At 40.8% G+C, this 26,171-nt stretch overlaps 1 protein-coding gene across 3 annotated transcripts; it reads left to right on the plus strand.

The window, feature by feature from the left end:
* On the plus strand, window positions 1–20,040 carry MTFR2 (mitochondrial fission regulator 2). Of its 3 annotated transcripts, XM_011962104.1 has the most exons (9): window positions 33–61; window positions 981–1,097; window positions 2,585–2,685; window positions 5,546–5,650; window positions 7,738–7,850; window positions 9,075–9,307; window positions 10,943–11,300; window positions 17,277–17,451; window positions 19,682–20,040. In XM_011962104.1, the coding sequence occupies exons 4-9, from the start codon at window positions 5,612–5,614 to the stop codon at window positions 19,793–19,795; spliced, it is 1,032 nt and encodes a 343-aa protein (XP_011817494.1). In that variant the 5' UTR covers window positions 33–61; window positions 981–1,097; window positions 2,585–2,685; window positions 5,546–5,611; the 3' UTR covers window positions 19,796–20,040. The 3 variants fall into 3 exon arrangements, with proteins under 3 accessions (XP_011817492.1, XP_011817493.1, XP_011817494.1); XM_011962102.1 differs by lacking the exon at window positions 2,585–2,685 and having other exon boundaries at window positions 1–61; XM_011962103.1 differs by lacking the exon at window positions 2,585–2,685 and having other exon boundaries at window positions 14–348.
* Window positions 20,041–26,171: the final 6,131 nt, after the last annotated feature.

Raw genomic sequence — 26,171 nt, forward strand, 5'->3', positions numbered from 1 at the left:
GGGATGCGGAAGTAGCTGTCTCGTCATGCGGAAGTAGCAGTCCAGTCCTAGGGACTAGAAGGTGGGTTGGTTGGGTGCGGGAGGAGGTGGGCGAGCTTCCCGTAACGTTATCCTGGCTGAACGTGAGGCTCCAGGGCTGGGCACTGGGTCGACCTCTTGTTCTTCACTGAGGTCATCGTTACCGCCTGTGGCTGCAAGACGAGGCGCGCGGGTGGAAACTGGGTCGAGGTCTGGGTAGACGTCTGAGTGATGTGGACAAGGAGTGGCGCAGTCTGGAATTTGATTGAGAATTCTTAACCCTTCCACTTGATGTTCTGGTGATTCCCGGGGGCTCGGCTTCGGAGGAAGGTGAGCAAGGCTACCACGCTGTGTTTGGAGAGCACCAGGAAGCTTGTGGCCAAAGCGAGGGACGCGATCCGGCTCTGGTCACGGCCTGTTACTAGATGGGTGACCAAGTCACGTCACCTATCTGGAATTCATGCTCCTTATTTTAAAAGAGCGAGGAGGGATGGGCAGTACTTCGATATGTGTGTGAGAAGAGCTGTTCATTTTTAAAAAACTGAGTCGGGCCCTTACCTGCTTTCAAGGGTCGGCTAAACTCACCCATCTGCTAAGAGTCTCAGCCCAAAGCTTTCAGGAAAGCGAGCTTCGCTGTGGCATGTAACTGGAAGCCTTGCCTACTAAGTAGATGTCCAGTTTGTTCTTGATTGGTCTCTATTAACTAGGCCCCTTCATAAGCTCAGACATCCTATGAGGTTTTAATGTAATTTAACCAATAAATTGAAATTTCCTTTACAACCCTCTCTTTCCCCCAGACTTCCCCTTCCTTTCTTTTTCTTTGACTTCCTTCAAAATAGTGCTGGCTAGGAGAAATTAGTTGACGGTGTAGTGTGTATCAAGAGGACTTTTCCAGGTTATGTAGTACAATTTGTGTGGCATTTATTTGTCAAGAGTAACATTTTCTAAAATTTTCCCCAAAGGCACCGAGAAACTGATAATGTTCCTTTGAATTGGCTTCTGTATTTGCTTCATCAATGTCTCTCGTACTGAATATTTTAAGAGAGATGCTGGAGTATTTTGGCGTTCCTGTAGACCAGGTAAATATCTTTTAATGGATTGGAATGGATCTGTTGTATTTGTTCTTGGGTTTCATTTTGAAATGACTTGTATGTAGTCATTTGATTTAAGGCAAAATTGTTACTTCTTTTTAGGTGGAACAAAGGTGAGTTTGCAATAGTATAGCTTTGATGGTTTGAGTTAGAAGAGGGATGAGATTATTGAGAACATATTTACCTGATAGGACAAATGCCAACAGAAGATACAAAGGAAGCAAAATATAGACATGACCTTCACAGAATTACATTTATTGCACAGATACATTAAAACTTCCATTCAGGGTAATTTATAAACAAGTTCAATATTTAAACCTCGATAAATCCAGAATAAATCTAATGGAAAGAGGATGATTTAGGCCTGAGAATTATAAACTGTATTAGTCTGTTCTCATGCTGCTAGTAAAGACATACCCGAGACTGGGTTATTTATAAAGGAAAGAGGTTTAATTGACTCACAGTTCCACATGGCTGGGGAGGCCTCACAGTCATGGCTGAAGGCAAATGAGGAGCAAAGTCACATCTTACATGTGGCAGGCAAGAGAACTTGTGCAGGGGAACTCCCTTTTATAAAACGATCACATCTCATGAGACTTATTCACTACCACAAGCATAGTATGGGGGAAGCTGCCCCCATGATTCAGTTATCTTCACCTGGCCCCACCCTTGACACGTGAGGATAATTACAATTCAAGGTGAGATTTGGGTGGGGACACAGCCAAACTCTATCATAAGCAAATCAAATTTTATCTACTTGTGGAACATCTACTGTATCTAAAGACAATACGCTTGTTTCTGCAGGTAATACAGAGGAGTAATACATGGTTCTTGTATTCATAATGCTTAAAATATGAGGAATAAGAAACAATAAAGATAACTAGAATATGAGATTGACTATAAGGAAAACAGGTGGGGTGAATTAGAAGAAAGTAGTCAAGGATAATTTAAGATTTTTTTAAAGCAAAAGTAAGTTGAAAAATGATGGTGCCATTATTATGAATTGGCATCTTAGTATGAGAAAGTAGTTTGAATATGGAGATGAGGTGAGTCAGAGGTGATGTTAGAACATGTAAGTAGAAATATCCTTCAGACAATTGGATATATATATATGGTTTTAGAATGTAGGAAAGAAAAAGGTTCAGTTTTAGGGGTTACCTGCTTTGATTTGATATTTGAAGCCATGGACCTTGATAATGGCAAATGTCATTAGATGTGATTGAAACATTTTACGTTTCAGTAATCAAGAGACTGAAGATAACAGCTGAACAGTTGTTTATCACTATTGCATTATTGATGCCCTTAGGAATTTCTGTAAGTGGAGAATGGGACTGTGTTGGAGTAGTTTGAAAAATGTCAGGAAGGGAAGTGGGATCAGCAACCTTCTTTTGAAAAGTTTGCTTGTGAAAAGAAATTGAGAGAGGCCATCAACCTGAAGGGGCTGCAGAATGGAATTTTTATTTTTATTTTTAAAGTTAAAAGTAACTTCAGCATATTTGTCATCACTCTGGAAGAAACAGACAGGAAGAAATTTAAGATACACATGAGAGAGTGATTGAACAACACCTTTGAGAAGGTAGTTGGGCAAGGGATCTAATTAAATAAGTCTTGGAAAGGAGAGAGACCCTCCTGCCTTAAAGAACAGAATGAAAGTGAGAGAGAGTGAAAGAGATTTTTTTTTTTTTTCTAAGATTGAGTCTTGCTCTGTTGCCCAGGTTGGAGTGCAGTGGTGCAATCTTGGCTCACTGCAACCTCTGCTCCCAGGTTCAAGTGATTCACCTGCCCCAGCCTGCTGAGTAGCTGGGATTACAGGAGCCTGCCACCAATGCCCAATGATTTTTGTATTTTTAGTAGAGATGGGGTTTTACCACGTTGGACAGACTGGTCTTGAATTCCTAACCTCAAGTGATCTACCTGCCTTGGCCTTCCGAAGTGCTGGGATTACAGGCGTGAGCCCCCGCGCCCGGCCTGAAAAGAGATTTTGAATGGAGCTAAGTAAGAGAAATGAAGTTGAGGTATGTCAAGTTGAAGTTCTTGGTTTTCTCAGTAAGAGCAGAGACAAGGTCACTTGCAGGTAATGAAGTGGTGGGATTTGAGAAGGGATTTCAGAGATTGGAGACTGCTCTGGGCAATGTGGTATAGAATCTAACTTGTTATGAAGGGATTTCAGAATACCTGTGAGAACCCAGCTGAAGTCCTCATGGAGTCGTAGTTTTTCTAAATATTGTCGTTTTTTTTTTTTCCTAGCTAAGAGTAATTAGGGTCATGTATTCATTAGCAATGTGGGAACACATAATATCAAAAGAATGAACCATTTTTGAGTGACATTGAACATATTACTGAAATAATTAACCAGAAAATCCATACTTGGTAGGAAAATTAGTGAAGTCGACATGTGGATGCTAGACCAGGAATAGAGGGAAGATGAAATAACAAGAATGATGAAGATGGCCAGATGTGGTGGGTCACTCCTGTAATCCCAACACTTTGGGAGGCTGAGGCAGGCAGATCACTTGAGCTCAGGTTTTCAAGACCAGCTTGGGCAACATGATGAAACTTCGTCTCTATAAAAAATACAAAAATTAACCAGGCATGGTCATGTGCACCTGTGGTCCCAGCTACTCCAGAAGATGAGGTAGGAGGACTGCTTGAGCCCGGGAGATGGAGGTTGCAGTGAACCCTGATCATGCCCCTGCACTCCAGCCTAGGCGACCCAGAGACTCCGTCTCAAAAAGCAAACAACAACAACGGAAGTAGTGAAGATGTCCAGGGGCAATGAAGGAATGAGAGAAAGGACAGGAGTTTATTAGGATGGAAACTGCTGAGCAAGATAGGAAGGTATCATTTAAATTAACTAAGAGCAAACCCAACTCTTGGGTGACTGTATATGCCGTAGGTAGCCCTCATGGTAGCAAAGCCTCTATGCCTGTGGTTCTTAGCAGGGCTGCGCAGATGAATGGTCTATAGAACACTTTAAATATAGATGCTCAATCCTCCAAATATTCCAATAGTAATAGGTCTGGGATCTATATCCTCTAGGCTGTGAAATCCAGTATGATAGCCACTGGCCACATGTCACTTTTAAGTACTCAAAATATCTGAATTGAGATCTTCTGTAGGTGTAAACTATATAAGGGATTTTGAAGACTGAGTGTGAAAAAAATGTAAAATAATCTTTTTATTTTATTTTATTTTTTTGAGGCGGAGTCTCGTTGCCGGGGCTGGAGTGCAGTGGCCGGATCTCAGCTCACTGCAAGCTCCGCCTCCCGGATTTACGCCATTCTCCTGCCTCAGCCTCCCGAGTAGCTGGGACTACAGGCGCCCGCCACCTCGCCCGGCTCGTTTTTGTATTTTTAGTAGAGATGAGGTTTCACCGTGTTAGCCAGGATGGTCTGGATCTCCTGACCTCGTGATCCGCCCGTCTCGGCCTCCCAAAGTGCTGGGATTACAGGCTTGAGCCACCGCGCCCGGCCAATAATCTTAGCAATTTAAAAATATTATCAGTTGAGCATCACTCAAAACCTGAAATCTGAAATGCTCCAAAATCCCAAACTACTTGAGTGCCAGCATGACACCACAATGGGAAAATTTTACACCTCACCTCATATGATGGGTCACAATCAACACACAGGTGCATAACCCACAGTTTACTTAGCCTGCCGTTTTTGGTTGTTGCTGTTGTTTAACAGCTGAGACAGGCTGTTTATTGGATGTTTTAACGAGGATGCTTATAGGATGCTACTTGTATCTGTTGGGATATTAGGAAAAATGTCCAATTTATTATATCTTTTGGCTGGTAGGGGAGAGTAGTTCCTGTGGCAATGGTTTACACTAATTTGGGAAGCCCACACTGAAGGACGAAGTAGTATTTGAGCTATAGTGGCACATTTGCACTTCTAATACCTTTTCAAGAGCTTACTGCCAGCAGATACATTTTGCTTTATGTCAATAACTCTGAATTGTCTAGGACCTGATTTATTCATTCCCTTTTTTATTTCTCCTTTAAAGGATATTACATAAGTATACTCCGTATTACCTCGTTGCTTGGATAAATTGAAATTGTCAATTTTTGGTTGGGCCAAAAAGATGGGATTTGTAGCTGGAGGAGGGGATGCAATTTTTTTGAACAAAGTTTCCTTCAGGGTATTTGGACATTATCAGAAACAGAACAAAATGAATTGTGCTTTTTAAAAGATCTTCCTGGAATATATATATGTTTACTACCATCTTTTTTTAAGACAAATACTCATAAAGTTCTATTATTTGAAGAAAGCCTCTGCCATTCTATACTTCTTTTTAAAAATAAATGTATTTTACAGGACTCCCTGTATTTTTAAAAAAATGCCACCGCATCTTTTTTACATCTCCTTTTTTCATACTTATATAAATCTGCTTAATCAGAGTGCATTTTAATTCATACTTTATGTTTAAAATAGATTTTGCTGATTTGGGAAAATAAAGACTATGGATCAACTAGGAGTATTGTTCGTATTATTGGGAAAATGCTTCCATTAGAACCTTGTCGAAGACCTAATTTTGAGGTAAGTCAGTCAACATAGTACCACGTACAAAATAATCCTAGGTACTCTGACAGATACAGGGTAGAACAACAAAGGAAGAAACATTTCCTGCAAGCCAAAAACCTTTAATTTACCCTTGGGAACAAGCCATTTCATATATGTTTTTGTGGTTTTGTTTATTTAAATACAATCATGCATCATTTAATGATGGCGGGATACATTCTGAGAAATGCATTGTTCAGTGATTTTGTCACTGTGCAGACATCACAGAGTATACTGGCACAAACCTAGATGGTATATGGCCTACTGCGCACCCAGGCTATATGGTATGACCTGTTGCTTCTCGTCTGCAAACCTGTACAACATGTTACTGTACTGAATACTGTAGGCAGTTGTTACATAATGATAAGTGTTTGTGTATCTAAACATAGAAAACGGCCGGGCGCGGTGGCTCAAGCCTGTAATCCCAGCACTTTGGGAGGCCGAGATGGGCGGATCACGAGGTCAGGAGATCGAGACCATCCTGGCTAACACGGTGAAACCCCGTCTCTACTAAAAAAATACAAAAAACTAGCCGGGCGTGGTGGCGGGCGCCTGTAGTCCCAGCTACTCGGGAGGCTGAGGCAGGAGAATGGCGTAAACCCGGGAGGTGGAGCTTGCAGTGAGCTGAGATCCGGCCACTGCACTCCAGCCCGGGCGACAGAGCGAGACTCCATCTCAAAAAAAAAAAAAAAAAAAAAACATAGAAAACGTACAGTAACAGTCTAATAAAAAGATAAAAAATGTTACCTCTGTATAGGGCACCTACCATGAATGGAAGACGGGAAGTTGCTCTGGGTGAGTCAGTGAGTGGCGAGTGAATTTGAAGGCCTAGGACATTACTGTACACTACTGTAGACTTTATAAACACTGTACACTTAGGCTACACTAAATTTATACAAAAATCCTTTCTTCAATAATACATTAACCTTAGCTTACTGTAACTTTTTTATAAATGTTTTTATTTTGTAAAAACTTTTTGACTCTTTTGTAGTAACACTTATCTTAAAACACATTGTACAGCTATCCAAATATTTTTTATATCCTTATTCTATAAGCTTTTTATGATTTAAAATTTTTTTAATTTTTTGTACTTTTTAAATTTTTTTGTTAAAACTAAGACACAAGCACACATGTTAGCCTAGGCCTACCCAGGGCAGAATCATCAGTATCACTGTCTTCTACCTCCACATTTTGTCCTGTTGGAAGACCTTCAGTGGCAATAACATGCATGGAGCTGTCACCTCCTACGATAACAATACCTTCTGGAATACCTTCTGAAGGATCTTCCTAAGGCTGCGTTATAGTTAACTTTTTATTTTTTTTAATTTTTTTTTTTAGATAAGGTCTTGCTGTCGCCCAGGCCGAAGTGCAGTGACATGATAATGGCTCACTGCAGCCTCAACCTCCTGGGCTCAAGTGATCCTCCCACCTCAGCCTCCTGAGTAGCTGGAACTACTTGGGAGGTGCGCGCCACCACACCTGGCTAACTTTTTTTTTGTCTGATAGAGACAGGATCTTGCCATGTTGCCCTGGCTGGTCTTGAACTGCTGGCCTTAATTGAGCCTCCTGCCTTAGCCTCCCAAAGTGCTGGGATTACCGGAATGCACCACCATGCTCAGCCAACTTTTCTTTTAAAGTAGAAGGAATACACTCTAAAATAATAAAAAGTATAATATAGTAAATACTCATGGTAGGAATATTTCAGTTTCATTGTAATCTTATGTGACCCCATGTATATGCAGTCCATCATCAACCTAAATGTTACGTGGTACATGTCTGTAATGACATTCACAGATGGGCAAGTGTGAACAATAACTGAAGAGCTTATTTAATTTTATTTTGCATTTTATGATAGATGAAATTAACCAGAGAGAATATTGCTTAGTGCTTAGACTTCAGCATAACATTTTTCCCAGTGTTCTTTCTTGCTAACAGGTGCATGTTTTTCTATTGAATATTCTTTTTCTTTTTCTTTCTTTTGGATCATTAACTAATTTAATACCATGGGGCATGTGTCTTCTCCTGACTCCCTGCAGAGCTCTGACTTTTTTTTTTTTTTACTTTAGTTGATCCCGCTCTTGAACTCTGTAGACTCTGATAATTGTGGATCTGTGGTTCCTTCTTTTGCTGATATTTTGTATGTGGCAAATGATGAAGAAGCCAGTTATCTCAGATTTCGGTAATTTTTTATGCTTACCTTGGGAAATGGGCTATAAACTGAATTCTTGCTTTTGTCGAAGCTTGGTCCGATTGATTGAGCTTTTTTTTGTTTTGTTTATCTTCAAACTGTGCTGTGCCCTACTATATCTTCTTAGTAAAGAAGCCTGGCTGTTTTTCATTTTTTTAGCCAGTTTTTTTTTTAAATGCACATTTAAACCTAACACCAGGCCTAGGAGGGAGTGGTTATCAAAGGGATATTAGAATCATATGTTTAGCCAAAACTTACATAGTGTTTACTGTGCACCAGGCAATGATGTTAAATGTATTTCAAAATTTGGATGTGTTACTCCTAGAGAGTATTACCTTATATGTTAGTATATTCAGATACAGGCTCTAAGCACAGTGTCAATTATTTAAGTATTCTGGCTGATTTTTTTATGTATCAAACTGGCACCAATTTTCAAATAGTTAAAAGAACATACATTTCACCCTAACGTAATCCTGAATGTAAGACTCTTTATTAACTTATATAGAACTTCTAAATAAATTAACTTACCTGTTGGCACCAATTTTCAGATAGTTAAAAGAACATACATTTCACCCTAACGTAATCCTGAATGTAAGACTCTTTATTAACTTATATAGAACTTCTAAATAAATTAACTTACCTGCATTTAAAGTTAGTAAGTAGAGCAATTGCAGGATAATTATTTTTGTTTTATAATCTAAAAGCAAAGTTTGTTTTGTTTATTCCCTGGTCACTGAATGGTCCTTTATTGGAGGCTACGTTCTGTTTGTATGGGGAATACAAAGCTAAATAAGATGTTTTCTTTGTCCTCAGTGACTCTGGAAACAATCATGGGGGGTAGAGAGTAGTTTTTTTTTTTTTTTTTGAGACGAAGTTTCACTCTGTCAACCAGGCTGGAGTGCAATGGCACGATCTTGGCTCACTGCAACCTCTGCCTCCCAGGCTCAAGCGATTCTCCTGCCACAGCCTCCCGAGTAGCTGGGACTACAGGGCCACGCCATCACACCCAGCTAATTTTTAAAAATATTTTTAGTAGAGACAGGGTTTCGCCATTTTGACCAGGCTGGTCTTAAACTCCTGTCCTCAGGTGATTCACTGCCTCAGCCTCCCAAAGTGTTGGGATTACAGACGTGAGCCACCGTGCCTGGCCTGAGAGTAGCTTTTATTTTGTTTTATTGTCTTTTGATTTTCATTTCTTGTTTTTTTCACCCACAGAAATAGTATATGGAAAAATGAAGAAGAGAAGGTGGAAATTTTTCATCCTTTGCAACTAGTTCGGGATACACTGTCACCTGCTGTAAGACAGAAAGAAACAGTGAAAAATGATATGCCTGTAAATGAAGCTACAATTAAAAAAATAGCTGCCCTTGAAAATGAGCTGACTTTTCTTCGCTCTCAGATTGCAGCAATTGTAGAAATGCAGGAACTGAAAAACAGTGCAAATTCTAGTAAGTAACACCAGGAGTTTTGTTTCAGTTAGATGATAACTCATGGGATAGCCTATACCAACCTGTACAGCATGATACTGTACTGAATATAGTACATACAGTAGCATACAGGAACATCTAGTGTTTAAGTGAGTACAATTCTGAATAAGTACCATGAAAACATTAAATGCACATAAAAGGATGTTGGATATACAAAATTGTTATGTCTGATGTTTATTCAAGATAAATTAAGACACATTTGTAGTGAGGGGATGGCTTTGATTTAAAGAAGAACTAGCTTCACTATACTAGAAGATTGTATTTTTGTATTAAAAAGTCTGTTGTCTTCTATGTGAGCTTTTCTTTTCTTTTTTTTTTTTTGAGACGGAGTCTCCCTCTGTTGCCCAGGCTGGAGTGCAGTGGCGTGATCTCGGCTCACTGCAAGCTCTGCCTCCCAGGTTCACGCCATTCTCCTGCCTCAGCCTCCTGAGTAGCTGGGACTACAGGCGCCCACCACCATGCCTGGCTAATTTTTTGTATTTTTAGTGGAGACGGGGTTTCACCGTGTTAGCCAGGATGGTCTCGATCTACTGACCTCGTGATCCACCCGCCTCGGCCTCCCAAAGTGCTGGGATTACAGGCATGAGCCACTGTGCCCGGCCCTCAAAAAGCTTTTCTAACTCTTCATGAAAGCATTGGAGATTAAAGAGGAAGAATGCATTGGTTTGAAAGAGGATATAGGTTTGAGGCATCATATGTTTATAGTTTTTAGTTATTGCTGCTACACGTCCAGCAAGTTGAGGTGAGTAATGTTTTCCTGATGATTGTTTTATAAATTTATAGAGGTATAGCTTGCTTTAAACACATGCACACACACACACAACATGTATATATTTGTGTATGTGTGTATAAAATGTAAAGCAATCTAGGTACTGAATGCTTTTCATAACAGATTTGGCTGTAAAGGGCTGTGTGTAAATATAATTGCTAAAAAATTTTTAATACATATGTATACAAATGCATAAATACACATATAATTTAATATATTTACACAGTATATATTTATAACATAATTTACATATCAACACATTATATAATATATAATAACTTATACATAATAAGTAAAATGATATATAACTATACACAGTTTTCTTAAGCAATCATGTTTACCCACAGTCCTTTAGGAGCAAATCTGTTGTGGAAAAGTTAAATACTCAGTACCTATCTTAAGCTTTGCTTAGAAAATAATATGCTTATTTCTCAATGTCATTATAGAGTGAATACATCAAATTGTATTTCTAACTACAAGTTGTTGATTATGTTTTAGCTTTTTAAAATAGAGGATGAAGTTCAGAGTATATGCGAATTACTGAAAAAACACACTTTTTTGTTTGTTTGTTTAAAATTCATTCTCCAACCCCCTCTGCTCTTGGGCCTACACTGAAAATTCCTAACTGGATTAAAAATGAATTCACAATTTGACCTGACTCTTAAATTACTAAGCAGATGGAATTGATTCTCTTTCCTTGCTACTATATCGCTACTTTTAGTAGCATTACAGAAATTGCTCCTGTTTTGGTTCTAATTAGTGTTATTAATATATATTACGTTAGAGATAATTGTGCATGATTTTGTAATCAACCACTTTGTTTGTAGGTTCCTTTGGCTTGAATGACAAGCCCATTAGTTTGGGCCAGTTGTCATCATCGCGGGCTGCCCATCTGAATGTGGAGCCGGATCAGTTTCCAAGTTCAGTGCTTTCTTCTCCTCCTCCTCCACCACCACTTCCTCCTCAGTTTTCATCTCTCCAGCCACTGTGTTTTCCTCCCGTACAACCAAGATCTAGTAATATTTGTGACTCAGATAATCCAGCTACTGAAATGAACAAACAGAACCTGGCTGCTAATAAGACCAATTATAGTCATCATTCAAAAAGCCAGAGAAATAAAGATATTCCAAACATGTTGGACGTTCTAAAGGATATGAATAAGGTTAAGCTTCGTGCAATTGAGCGGTATGTTGTTGTAATTTGAAAAGTGAACTGAAATTTTGTCAATTATATGTTTAGAAAAATTATTATGTTTATGAAAATTAACATGTATGTCTTTTTTCTTATTCTTTACCCCTGAATACCTATCCCAGAGATAATGACATTCAATTATTTTTGACTACTTCTTCTACTGTCTCTTATCACCATATTTTTGAAACAACATACTTAATTGCTATTTCTTGATATTTTAATTATATTGACTTCCAGTTGTAGGATATTAGGAATATATTTTGTTAGATATTCTACACACACACATCTTGCTACATCTTCCTGAAATAGTGAAACCACAATCTTTAGTTAAATGAGTATTCAAAATTAATATCCTTATTATAACAGTAAACATCCACAGGAAGCCATTTCTCATATTGTGACCCAGGCTGGAGGGCAGTGTGGAAATTATGGCTCACTGCAGCCTCGACCTTCCGGGCTCAAGTGATCCTCCCACCTCAGCTTTCTTAGTAGTTGGGACTATAGGCGTGTGCCACCATGCCTGGCTAATTTTTGTATTTTTTGTAGAGATGAGGTTTCGCCATGTTGCCCAGGCTGGTCTTGAACTCCTGAGCTCAAGCACTCTGCCCATGTTGGCCTCCCAAAGTGCTGGGATTACAGGTGTGAGCCACTGTGCCTGGCACCATTTCATATATTTTGACTATATTTTGTTTGTTGAATAATTTTTTTAGAGTTAATAATTGCCTCTCCGAGTTGCATTTGTGTGCGTGTATGTGGTGAGAAAACATAATGAGCTCTATTCTGTTAACAGATTTTTATGTGTGTAATACGGTATCATTAACCATAAGCATAATGTTGTACAACAGGTCTCTAGAGCTTTTTCATCTTGCATAACTGAAATTTTATACTCATTAAACAGTAATTGTTTCCCTCTCCCCTCATCCCCTGGCAACTGCCATTCTTCTTTCTACCTCTATAGTTTGATTGCTTTATTTTTTATTTTATCTTATTAAAAAAAATAGAGACAGGATTTCACTGTGTTGCCCGGGCTGGTCTTGAACTCCTGGGCTCAAGCAATCCTCCTGCCTCGGTCTCTCAGAGTACTGGGATTACAGGTGAGAGCCACTGTGCCCGACCTAGTTTGATTACTTCATATAAGTGAATCATGCAGCATTTATCTTTTTGTGACTGACTTATTTCACTTAGCATACTGTATATTCTATTATATGTATATATCCTGTTTCTTAATCCATTCATCTGTTGGTAGACATTTAGTTTGCTTCCATGTCTTGTCTATTGTGAATAGCGCTGCAATGACTGTGGGTGTGCAGATATGTCTTTGAGATACTGATTTCACATCTTTTGGATAAGTACTCAGAAGTGGGATTGCTGGATCATAGGGTAGTTCTATTTCTAATTTTTGGATGAACCTCCATTTAGTTCTTGGTGGTTCTCCTCGAGGATCCCTCTGTGCCCGAAGGATTTCCTTCGCTTACCTCTTGAGCATTCTTGCCCCCCTTTTTTCTATGCTGCATCACTGATTTCCTAAATGTCATATCTTCCTGTAGCTTCCGGAGAAACATAAAAGGTAGATTAGTTTAATACTTTGCATGTCCAAAAATGTTCTTTTATTCTTTTTTTTGAGATGGAGTCTGGCTCTGTCGCCCAGGCTGGAGTGCAGTGGCATGATCTTGGCTCACTGCAACTTCTGCCTCCCGGGTCTTAGTTCAAGCAATTCTCTTGCCTCAGCCTCCCAAGTAGCTGGGATTACAGGCACGTGCCACCATGCCCAGCTACTTTTTGTAGTTTTAGTAGAGACGGGGTTTCACCATGTTGGCCAGGCTGGTCATGAACTCCTGACCTTATGATCCACTGGCCTCAGCCTCCCAAAGTGCTGGGATTACAGGTGTGAGCCAGTGTGCCTGGCCCACATTTTTAATTTTTAACAGCTGTTTCTTTTTCTTCACGTGCTTCTTTTTAAAATCTTTTTGGTTTTATTGGTCTTATCCCACTGACAGTATTAAAAGTATAGATTTGTTTTAAGTTTTTCTATCTTCTTGAATTACTCTATTTTTTGTGAGTTTCTTTTTTCCTTTTAGCTTTGGTCTCTATCTTTAGTTTTGTAGCCTTGTGTAAGCATCTGGTGATTCTTATTTAAAAATGAGGCAAGGAAAAGCTGATTGCATGTTCTCTGTGTGAGGTGGGCTTATCAACTTGGGGGCTTCATAATTTAGTGATTAGGGAGAGGACCATTTTCTTGGCCACATCCCAGAGCTGTATGTCTTTTCTTTTGGGCTACAGGATTTTCCTTAGAAAGTTTTTCAGTCGCCCTCATGGTCAGGAGGGGTGTGGATTACACAGTGGGTGCAAGCCAGGTCACTGGAGAGCTGAGTGGGGAAAGACGAGCAAGAGAGAAGTGTCTGTTCAGCACAGACTTTTCACTCATGCCCCACGCTCTCACTTTCATCAGCCTTCCAGCTTCCAGCATCTGGTTGCAATTCTTATCTCCTGTCCCCCTTCTAATCTCTTTGTTCTTGTGGATATATAGACCTTTTTCATTTCTTTACTGTCATTTTAGTAGGATTTCACAAGGGATTTGTCATGTTTACCTGGAAATCCCTTAGAGAGGTTTTTGGTGAGAAAATAGATGTATTTTCTGTATAGTAATAGTCCTAGGACAGTTAAGTCAGTTCTGTTTTTAATGAGGTTGTGAGTTTGATCCTTGCAATGATGCAGAAGGGCTCATTTTAAGTGAAATCCTTATGAAGAGGAAAGAGAAGGGAAACCAGTAACCAAAGGAAGAGCCTGAGGTAGCTTGTTGAGAAAAATCCTATGGCTGTAGGTGCATGCTTGGCCCCAACTAGATCTTGTACTTAAGTCATCAGGCTTAGTATCAAACAGCAACTCTGTGACTGTTACCATCACTGGAAAAACAACTAAAAGGCCAGTAGACTCTGCCTCCTGTCCGCCTGCTCTCTCCTGAATTCCCTGTACAGCTAACTTTGTTTTGTACATTGCTGAGCAATCAGATGAGCTCTCTCACCTCTTTACACCTACAGATTCCCCATGCAGATTCTCTGCCTTCTGTCTTGCTGTTGTGAGTGAAGTGTCATCATTCATGGCCAGGCTCTTCCTTTGGTTACTGGTTTCCCTTCTCCTTCCTCTTCACAAGGATTTCACTTAAAATGAGCGCTTCTGCATCACTGAATCTTCCTTCTTTACCTCATCCTTCTCCTCATACCTGAGTACTTCCCATCTTCAGAACACATGTCCTCTCAGCCGTTGTTCTGCTCCCCTTTCTGATAGGAATTCTTTAAGTCGTCTATAATTTGTGTCTATCAATGCTGCCTTCTACCCACAGTGACTCCATTGGAAACTGCTTCACCAGTGACTCTCCATGTGGCTAAATCCAGTGGTCTCTTTGCATTGCTTGTCTTACTTGACTTCTTGGCAGCATTTGATACAGCCCATGGTGGTCCCCATCTCCTCCCTGGACACTTCCTTTTTTTTTTTTTTTTTTGAGACAGAGTCTCGCTCTGTTGCCAGGCTGGAGTGCAGTGGCATGATCTCGGCTCACTGCAACCTCTGCCTCCTGGATTCAAGTGATTCTTCTGTTTCAGCCTCCGGAGTAGCTGGGACTACAGGTGTGTGCCACCATGCCCAGCTAATTTTTGTATTTTTAGTAGAGATGGGGTTTCACCATATTGGCCAGGGTGGTCTCATCTCTTGACCCCGTGATCTGCCTGCCTCGGCCTCCCAAAGTGCTGGGATTACAGGTGTGAGCCACTGCGCCTGGCCTGGAGCACTTTCTTTACTTGGTTTCTGGGAAAGCATACACCCAGGTTTCCTCTGACCTCATCGGCTATTCCTTCTTATTCCTTTAACTCTCCCCCCTGGGCCTGGTCTTTAAATGTTGAAGTACCTGGTTCAGACCTCAGCCCCCTCTCTTCTCTGTCCATGCTGTTTCCTTTGGTGAGCTCACCTAGTCCTGTGGCTCTAAATACCAGCTGTATGCTTATGACTCAAATGTTTATTTTTCTAGCCCTGATCTCTCCTCTGAGCCCCGGTGCATACACCCAAATTCCTACTTGACATCTTTATTTGCCTGTCTCACAGGTATCTCGTTTCACAGGTCCAAAATAGGACTTTTCCTTCCTACCTGTTCTTTTCTGCCACCTTGAAAACCTGTTCTTTCCCATGTCTTTTGCATCTTAGCAAATGGCAACACGATCACCTGGTTATTACTTAAGATCTAGGAATCAGGCCAGGTGTGGTGGCTCACACCAGTAATGCCAGCACTTTGGGAGGCTGAGGCGGGCAGATCACTTGAGGTCAGGAGTTCAAGACCAGCCTGGCCAACATGGTGAAACCCTGTGTCTACTAAAAATACAAAAATTACCCGGGCATGGTGGCACACGCCTGTAATCCCAGCTACTAGGAGGCTGAGGCAGGGGAATTGCTTGAGCCCAGGAGGCGGAGGTTGCAGTGAGCCACTGCACTCCAGCCTTGGTAACAAAGCGAGACTCCGTCTCAAAAAAACAAAACCAAATATCTAGGAATCATCATTCATCTTTATTTTCCATTCTATCTCCCACACTTCCCATCAGCACATAGCTCAATTCTGTGGACCCTCTTGACCTCCACTGCCACCTCCCCAGGCCAAGCCCATTCTTATCTAGCTTGAACTTCCGCAGCAGCCTCCTCAGTGGTCTGTTTTCATTCTTGCCTCCTTATGTATTCTGCAGATAGTGACCAGAAGTCATATCAGGCCATTCTGTGGGTTTCCATTGTGCTTTGACTCTGCTGTGGGTTTCCATTGTGCTTTGAATCAGTTCCAGAGCCCTTGCTGTGTCCGTAGGTCCCTCCAGGAGCCAGCCCTCGCTTCTCTCGCTGAACTCCTCTCCTACGTCCCTGTTTGTCCACTGAGCTCAGTTGGTTTCCTACGTCCCTGTTTGTCCACTGAGCTGCAGTTGGTTTCCTTTTTCCATTTCTCACACATGCCAAGCTCCTTCCTGATGCACCCCCAGATGTTTACACTAAAACTGACCCCTTGTCATTTTCTTAAAGAGGATGTTGCTTCCTTAAAGTGCCTTTTTTTCTGATCATGTCTCATCTAAAGTGCTTCTGTCCCTAGTCACTACTACATCTCCCTTTTTTTTATTTTTTAATTTAGTTTTTTTTTTTTTTTTTGAGACAGGGTCTTGCTCTGTCACCCAGGCTGGAGTGTAGTGGTGCCACGACTCACAGCAGGCTTGGCTCAAGTGATCCTCCTGCCTTAACCTCCCAAGTAGTTGCCTGGCTAATTTTTAATTTTTTTGTAGAGACAGGGTCTCGCTATGTTACTCAGGCTGCTCTCGAACTCCTGAGCTCAAGCAGTCCTCCCACCTTGGCCTCCTAAAGTGCTGGGATTACAGACATGAGCTACCGTGCCCAGCCTCTGTTTTGTTTTATTCACAACACTTATTACCATCCAAATGATCTTACTCACTAGTATATTGATGATAATCTTGCTGTAAGAATAGGAAGCAGAATACTCCCAAAGCATAAAATGGAGCTGGATGTAGTAGTGGGCATTCAATGAAGATTGAATGAATGAATGCCCAAACAGATGAACAATTTGCCTAATTTTTTTTTTTTTTTTGCGTGAACTCTAATCCTTTTAAAAGTTCCTATTTGAATTTTCCTACCCATTAGGAAATTAGAAAATTATAATAATAAAGATCTTTAGTATAGTGACATCTGACAAATCTCGGGTCCTAACACAGTTATGGCAGAGTCCCAAGTCAGATCGGTTCTTGGTTTTTCTGATTCTTCATTCATTGTGCTTTCCTTATTTCATTGCAAAAATTTCTTGAAGGTTAGATTATTTTCAGTCTCTTGAAGACTAATTAAATTGTAAGATATTATGCTTGTGTTCCTGCTATGTTCGTCAGCAAGGAGCTAAAATTACATCCAAGTTTTAATAAATTCAATTTTTTTTTTTAAAAATAGGTCGCCTGGCGGTAGACCCATTCATAAGAGGAAAAGACAGAATTCACATTGGGATCCAGTTTCTTTAATATCTCATGCACTTCAGCAGAAATTTGCATTTCAAGAAGATGATTCTTTTGAGAAAGAGAATAGATCTTGGGAACCTTCCCCATTTTCTAGTCCAGAAACTTCAAGGGTAAGCTACACTAATGGAATATTAATTTTTCAGTTTTTCTCAGATGTATTGTTTCTGTTACAGCTTTGTGTTCAAGTTCTCTTGAAGTAATCGTGCAGAATGGGCTATATAATTGTTTATTGATGCTGCTAATGTTTCTGGGGGTTTTTTTGTTGTTAATTTTATATGCTCATTTTCACTTTTAGCCTATTATGAGGTCTTTTGAAATAAAATACTTAATTTAAAAAATATTTGTGCATATGTTTATAATGACTTATCTTAGGTGCCAATTTGATGTTGCCATCTGCAGTATGAACTGGGTGTCTGACAGTTTGAGAGGGCCAGGGAAGAATGGTGCAGTAGATCCCCCCTAACCATATGGAATGTGAATACGCCAAGATTTTTCTCTGTCAAATATACAGACTTTGGATATTTTGTTGAATATAATGTTAACTCTGCATGTAAAAAAGCAAATGGGATTATAGTTATCTTTAGTGACAGCACTTACTGGATGCCTAGGATGACAAACACTGGATTTTAAGCATTTGAGCCTTAAGACCACTATTTACTTGAAGTCTCTTTTCTTAAATTTAGAAGTAATTCTAATTTTGAGGTGGTTTTCACATGTCTTAATTTAGTTGAGGTAGTATTAACACATAAGAATAAGCCCTGGACAGGAGTGTGGAAGAGGAACAGCATCTACAGTCAGCTAGATAGCACTGAGGAAGGACAGATGTCAGCAGAGGAAGAGACTGTAAAGCTCAGATGCATTGAGTCCTCAAAGAGTGTAACAGGGCCGGGCGTGGTCATCCCAGCACTTTGGGAGGCTGAGGTGGGCAGATCACTAGGTCAGGAGTTCGAGACCAGTGTGACCAACATGGTGAAACCTCGTCTCTACTAAAAATACAAAAATTAGCCAGGCGTGGTGGTGTGCGCCTGTAATTCCAGCTACTCAGGAGGCGGAGGCAGGAGGATTGCTTGAACCTGGGAGGCGGAAGTTGCAGTGGGCCAAGATTATGCCACTGCACTCCAGCCTGGTGACAGGGCGAGACTCCATCTCAGAAGAAAAAATAAAAAAATGTAACAGAGTGGAGGGACTTGTCACACACACACATTCCTGCTCCAGTGCTAGCAACTTCTTAGCTCACCATTGTGTGTGTGTGTGTGTGTGTACTTTAATATCTGATGTTTAGCATGTTGACTTAGAAAATTATATTCTTTTAACTATTTAAGAAGACAAGGCTGGGCGTGGTGGCTCAAGCCTGTAATCCCAGCACTTTGGGAGGCCGAGGCAGGTGGATCACGAGGTCAGGAGGTCGAGACCATCCTGGCGAACACAGAGAAACCCCATCTCTACTAAAAATACAAAAGAAATTAGCCGGGCGTGGTGGCAGGTGCCTGTAGTCCCAGCTACTTGGGAGGCTGAGGCAGGAGAATGGCGTGAACCCGGGAGGTGGAGCATGTAGTGAGCCGAGATCACGCCACTGCCCGCCAGCCTGGGTGACACAGCGAGACTCCATCTCAAAAAAAAAAAAAAAAAGGAAGACAAGAAGTTTGCTTTAGAACTATTACCATAAAAATGCAAATGTGTCTAAAATAAATGTTTAATTTTATCATTTGTAGAGCAATTTGTAACTTGCAAAATACCTTTTTTACTCATCTCACTAGGTCTTTATAGCGGTAACTGCCTTCCCCTGAATAATATGAGGAAAATGAGCCCTGCAGTGCCTATAATCCCCTGTATGAGGGGCAGAGCAGAGACTAGAACTTGGTTTCTTAAAATTTCAGGATATTTGAAAACCTGCAGTTATCTGAGAAGTTCCCGTAGGCGGGACACACCGTTTCCCAGTGATAGTGGATAAGCGAAGTGTTACTAGCTTGTCATTTACTGCTTGCTGTTAGTTCAGTGTCTCTTCGCACTTTCCAACCAACTACAAGTTTTTTAGAGAATCATCTTTTTTTTTTACGTAATTTTTAGCACTTAATTTCAGGCTGGGCACATAGGGACTCCAATTTTAGTTGCCTAAGAGCTCAGTCTGTGCCGCTGAGAGTGTCTCGTTCATGTTTGTCCTTGGCTCTGAGTGTAGTACCTGATACACAGCCAAATAACGATGTATTACAGTAATACATACAGTAAGTAAATATTGTGTGTTAAACCTCAGAGGGTCATCTGGCCTTTGTCTTGCCATTCTTTTTTTTTTTTTTTTTAACATTAGAATAATTTGTATGTTAAATATTTGCTTTATTTCAGTTTGGACATCACATTTCACAGTCAGAAGGACAGCGAACTAAAGAAGAAATGGTCAACGCAAAAGCTGTTGACCAAGGTATCAGCAATACAAGCCTTCTAAACTCAAGGATTTAAACTCAACTTAAGGTTGAGCCTTAAACTTCTAAAACTTCTTCCTGGATGATAAATTATTCTTAGAAACTGATTTGGACTGTTAAAGGCTAAAAGTAGATGTATTTAAAGACTTTTCTTGACACATTTTGCCTACACTTGCTATGTAAATATCTATGCCTGTCATTTTTGTTTCCTTTGTTCCTTTCTACATTTACACTCTGTTCTTCTGTACATAGAGCTTAAAATAAACATTCCTTTTGAACTTGCTTGTGTTTTGTAGCAATTCAAATTCATGTTTTCTCACCACGTAGTCTGACCTTTTTGTTTGTTTGTTTTTTGTGAGGAATTTCATAGGTAGTTTCTTGGATAATAGAAATGAAACATAAGCTTGCAACAGATATTTTGTCCCTCTTCACCCACATACTAATGTGATACGGAAATTTACATGTTTCCCTGGACCCTTCAGACTGTGTGCAGCATCCAGGGAGCTCAGGTCACCATTGCGATGGACTCAGCCACACCCATTTTGCCAAGCTCTTCACTTTCAACAAAGCCCAGGTTTCCTACAGTTTTCTTGTTGTGGCAGAGAGTTGCTTGCCTGGCCCCACCTCCATTCTCAGCCCTTTCTCCTGGCCATATTCCAGGTAGGAGTGGCTGTGTGGCAGTTATGACCACGAAGAAAAGGGTTAGAATCACAGAGATGACATTGCTGAACTGTTGAACCAACATCAACAAGTCCGGTTTGCAGACTTCTTGTCAGAAAGATATATTAGAAAAATATGTCCTATGGGTTTTCTGTTACTTGCAGCCAAAAGCATTTGTAATGATACCACAAGTATAATAGTGTAGTTTTTTTTTTTTTTTTTTTTTTTTTTTTTTTTTTTAAGAGATAAGGTCTCACTCTGTTGCTCAGGCTAGAGTGAGTGGTGCAGTCATGGCTCACTGCAAGCTCAAATTCCTGGGTTCAAGTGATACTCTTCCCTCAGCCTCCGAAGTAGCTGGAATATAGTTGTGTACCACCATCCTGGCTAATTTGTAGAGACAGGGTCTCATGTTGGCTAGGCTTGTCTTGAACTCCTGGCCCCAAGTGATCCTCCTGCCTTGGCCTCCCAAAGTGCTGGGATTATAAGCTTGAGTCCCTGCACCTGTCGTAGTATAGTTTCAATGCCTGCCTGTTCGTTATTCCTTCTGTGATTTTTTTTGTTTTGTTTTTTTTTGGAGACAGGGTCTTGCTTTGTTGCCCAGGCTGGAGTGCAGTGGTGCAGTCATGACTCACTGCAGCCTCCAATTCCTGGGCTTAAGTGATCCTTGCACCTCAACCTCCCAAGTAGCTGGACTACAGGCACATACCATCATTCCTGGCTAAGTTTTGTAGTTTTTGTAGAGACGGTGTTTCACCATGTTGCCCAGGCTAGTCGCAAATTCCTGGGTTTAAGTGATCCACCCGCCTCAGCCTCCCAAAATGCTGGGATTACTGGCATGAGCCACTGCACCCAGCCTGTGATTGTTTCTGATATTTCTTATCTAGCTACCAACAGTTTTTGTTCTTGCTGTTGTTCCTGACTCTCTTAAACGTTTTTCCCACCCTGACTTTTCTCATTATCCTTGTAATAAGAGTTTTTTTTCTCTTGAAATAACTTTATTTTCCAAGTAGGTGGGCTTGCATTTTCAGTTTTCTAGTTTCCTTGTTCAAAAATGTGTAATCAACAATCCCTCAACAAGCAGCAGGAAGATACTATCCTCTGCCAAGTGAAGTATATTATTTCTTGACAAACCCCAAGTTGGTTTTTTGGTGGGCTTTTATGTTCTACGTTAGAATAGATTTCCTGCCTTCCCAAAGCACATTTCAACACCAGTGATGCATTAGAATTGAGTTGACTTTGTGTTCCCCTGTGTTTCGAAGTATAACTCCTGGTATCCTGGGGGACATGACCATATGCCCTAAAATCCTGGGAAGCCTCAATGGCCTTATTTTGGGCTCCCGGTAACTGTTGTGTTCACTTTAGAATTCTTGAGGATTGGGGATTCAGTTTAGGCCTTCCTCATGAGCCTATACATAAATGACCTGATGCCCAAATGTTATAAAATCCAGACTTGATTACTTTTAAATTTGATGAAATTATTGTAAATGCTGATGCTTTCTCTTGCAAGTTATGTTAATAGCTTCTTTTCCTGACTTCTCTCTCTTGCCCTGGAAGAGTCCCTTCTCCCACTTCCTCACATGCCTTTGAGTAGCTTGCATTGCCCTCCAAACTGGGTGTGTGTTGGTGCTCTCAAACTAAGGTGTTTAAGCAAGGACATTTCACCAACCGTTCTAATAGTATTTGAAATTTGGAGACATTTTTAAAAAGGGTTTTATAATATAGACTGCAAGAAGGTAATGTTCAAAATCTTGTCTGGTTGATCTGCAGATGATAGTGGTTTTCAAGGCAGGGAGGGGAGATGTGACTACCCAGGAGTGTGTATCAAAATCTAAAGAGGACCCAGATTGGAAACAGTGGCAGGGGCCCCCTGGGGAGGGGGGATCAAAAGGTCACACTTTTACAATGAATATGTATTTGTGTTTTAATTATGAAATCTAAATAAAAATTTCCAACAGTCCGTTAAGATTCCTATAACAAAATACCATAAACAGAGGGGCTTATAAACAATGGAAATTTATTTCTCACAGTTCTGGATGCTGGGAAGCCCAAGATCAAGGTGCTGGCAGATTTGGTGTCTGGGGTGGGCCTGCTTCCTGGTTCACAGAAGGCCCAGCCATCTTCTTGCTGTGTCTTCACATGGCTGAAGGGGTGAGAGAGCTCTCTGGGGTTTTTCACAAGGGCACTAATGCAATCACGAGGACTCCGCCCTCTTGACCTAATCATCTCCCGAAGGCCTCACCTCCTAAATGCGATCACCTTGGGAGTTAGGATTTCAGTGTGTGAATTTTGGGGGAACAGAAGCATTCCATCATTGGAATTAGGTTTGGGGAGAAACAGCCATTCACACAGAGGATAATTTAGATGGCAGCAATCGGGAAAGAGCATTTTAAACAGGTTTTGCCAGATAGAAAGCACACTCTCTTCTCAGATTGGAGAGGCTAAGTATACGATGAATTTATTTTAAATTGATCCTCTTCCCCTCAAAATGAAAACAAAACAAAAAACAAAACAAAAAAACCCCACAAAATCCCAACAGGTCAAGAAGAGTGAAATTTTATATCAGAAACGGGCTGTTGATTTGGTTTCTCTGGCAAGCAGGCTCTGAGTAGAAATGAACGTGCGGGACATCTCTCTGGGCGTGTCCTCAGGATAATACTCAAGTGAGGGGGCAGCTGGGCTGTGGTGCAATCTCAGCAGGGCCTCAGCAGAACCCCGGGGGCCCTAGAGTTGTCCCCCATCGCTCTGGGAGTGCTGAGTCTCTACACTTTCTCATTGACTAAGCCCTGGGGGGCTTGACTTTGAACAAAGCGACCTTCTTGAGCTGAGGGCAGTTTTCAGAGAGGGTTGTCAGAGGACAACCTCTGTTGAGGACAGAGCATGGTGGTGCATCACAGTCTGTCCGCTACAGAGGACACGGATTCTGAAATTGTTGCAGAGCCGGACATAATAGCTTGCCTTAAGTTCCAAAGCCTGCCTTGCATTGCAGTTAGCTTGAGTAGTACAAATTGTCCAGAATTTCCAGTACCTACTGCCTTGTTATCCTTTGACCAGAGTAGTTCTTATATTTATCTTGTGGGAAATGTTTGCTTGTAAAAATTGGTGGTGGGGTTGGGTAGGAAAGCCTTCCTGTCTCTAAAGATCTATTCCTGTCAGCTCCCGAAGTGTCTGTGCCTGTGGCCTTGCTCATGGGTTATTCCAGGGTGACTTCTGTAGCTGCATGGGGAAAACTAGGGCTGGGAAACCTATGGCTGGTTGGTCACAGCTTTGTCCTTTCCTCTTCATGGAAATTCCTGTGTTCACAAGGGCTCAGAGCATGAAGCAGTGATCACAGCATGGAAGTGTATCGGGAGAACTGAGCTATCACTTCTCTGGCCTCAAACTCCTCAACTGTAAAATGAGGAGGCCAAATGGAACGTGCTCCAAGGTCCAATGTACAACACTAACGTTCTACGATTTGCTTCCTCCAGTGAAAAAGAACACAATCACAGCTCAGCTGGGTTGCAATTTCAGTTTCTGCACTCTGTGTCAAATTTGGACACAGTGGGGAAGTGGTCTGTGGGTCCCAGAGAACTTCTGTTCCACTGTATTTAAGAATAAGCTGTAATTGACCTTTTAGGTGATAAGGCTCTCACTTTGGTTTTTTTGTTTGTTTGTTTGTTTTTGAGAAGGAGTCTTGCTCTGTTGCCCAGGCTGGAATGCAGTGGCACGATGTCGGCTTACTGTAACCTCCGCCTCCTGGGTTCAAGCGATTATCCTGCCTCAGCCTCCAGAGTAGCTGGGATTACAGGTGTGGGCCACCATATCCGTCTAATTTTTGTATTTTTAGTAGAGATGGTTCCACCGTGTTGCCCCAGCTGGTCTTGAACCTCTGACCACAAGTGATCCGCCCGCCTCGGCCTCCCAAAGTGCTGGGATTACAGGTGTTAGCCACCTGGCCCAGCCATAAAGCTCGCACATTGAATGGCACCTACCATGTGCCAGTTCTGTTCCTAGTGCTTGCCAAGGAAGTATATCAACACTATGCAATTTAGGCTATTGTTATCCTCATTTTACAGATGAGGAGCTAGGCATAGAGAGACAATCTCCACCCCAGTAGATAACCCAGGTTCTCACAGCTGATTAAGTGGCAGAGCTGGAATTTTCATTTTTTATTTTTCTCCTGATCCTGCCTCAACCTTCCAAGAATCTGGGACTACAAGCGCATGCCACTGTGCTGGGCTTTAAGAGCTGGGATTTGAACCCAGGCAGATGGGTTTTCCAACCCATGTTTTAAGCTCCTAGTCAACAGTTCCCATCTTCTATGTTTATTTATCTATTTATTTAGATTTTGCTGTAATCCAGAAAGAATTTAAGGCAGTTTATAAGGATATGTATAGCATGGAAAAATAATGGAACAGGAAAATCAAAGAGGAAAAAGTCGTCAGGTTGCAGTTCTCCATATTTACCACGAGAGGACAGTATAACACTGGCAGAGCCAAGGCTGATGGCCCCCGCTAACCTGTTACCACGTTCAAATGAAATTACAGAAATTATGGAAAAAGCAAGGTTACATTCAGTATTAATTGCAAAAGCAGCTTACATTAAAGGACACTAAGGAATTATAATACGGCTGTATCCTTGACAGGCCTGAGATTTTTCATGTCATCAGGCCAATTCAACTGTTTTCCCAGCAAATACATATTTTGTGAAATTCAATGATGAAAGCCAGTGATAGTATTGCATAATTGTTAAACTTCAACATTGCAGTGGGATTCTCACAGGTTCTTTAGGTTAAGTACAACTATCGATTTCACTGCTACAAAACAGCCCAAGGCTTAGTTAGAAAGACAAGATTATAGTTTCTGCTTTTATTTTTTTTATTTTTTATTTTTTTTAGTGACTTCCAGTTTCTTCCAAGCTCCTGCAAAGGACATGATCTTATTCCTTTTTATGACTGCATAGTATTCCATGGTATATATGGACCACATTTTCTTTATCCAGTCTATCATTGATGGGCATTTGGGTTGGTTCCATGACTTTGCTGTTGTCAATAGTGCTGCAATAAACATATGTGTGCATGTGTTTTTATAGTAGAATGATTTATATTCCTTTGGGTATATACTCAGTAATGAGATTGCTGAGTCAAATGGTATTTCTGGTTCCAGATCCATGAAGAATCATTGTACTGTCTTTCACAATGGTTGAACTAATTTACATTCCCACCAACAGTGTAAAAGCATTCCTTTTTCTCCACAGCCTCGCCAGCATCTGTTTCTTGACTTTTTAATAATCACCATGCTGACTGGTATGAGATGTTATTTCATTGTGGTTTTGATTTGCATTTCTCTAATGATCAGTGATGTTGAGCTTTCTTTCATATGTTTGTTAGCTGTGTAAATGTCTTCTTTTGAGAAGTGTGTGTTCATATCCTTTGCCCACGTTTTCATGGGTTGTTTGATTTTTTCTTGTAATTTTGTTTAAGTTCCTTGTAAATTCTGGCTATTAGACCTTTGTCAGGTGGGTAGATTGTAAAAATTTTCTCCCATTCTGTAGGTTGCCTGTTCACTCTGATAATAGTTTCTTTTGCTCTGCAGAAGCTCTTTAGTTTAATTAGAAACCATTTATCAGTTTTGGCTTTTGTTGCAATTGCTTTCAGTGTTTTCGTCATGAAGTCTTTGCCCATGCCTATGTCCTGAATGGCATTGCCTAGGTTTTCTCCTAGGGTTTTTACAGTTTTGGGTTTTACATTTAAGTCTTTAATCCATCTTGAGTTA

This window comes from Colobus angolensis, unplaced genomic scaffold (assembly GCF_000951035.1).
Source record: "Colobus angolensis palliatus isolate OR3802 unplaced genomic scaffold, Cang.pa_1.0 Scaffold58, whole genome shotgun sequence".
NCBI classification, from domain to species: Eukaryota; Metazoa; Chordata; class Mammalia; order Primates; family Cercopithecidae; genus Colobus; species Colobus angolensis.

What these genes read in the sequence shown, in the direction of transcription:
- MTFR2 (XM_011962102.1), top strand. Translation starts at nt 1,035, where the DNA reads ATGTCTCTCGTACTGAATATTTTAAGAGAGATGCTGGAGTATTTTGGC. An exon ending in GTCGAAGACCTAATTTTGAG is followed by an intron (nt 5,651 to 7,737) that starts GTAAGTCAGTCA and finishes TTTTTACTTTAG; the next exon opens with TTGATCCCGCTCTTGAACTC. An exon ending in CTAGTCCAGAAACTTCAAGG is followed by an intron (nt 17,452 to 19,681) that starts GTAAGCTACACT and finishes GCTTTATTTCAG; the next exon opens with TTTGGACATCACATTTCACA.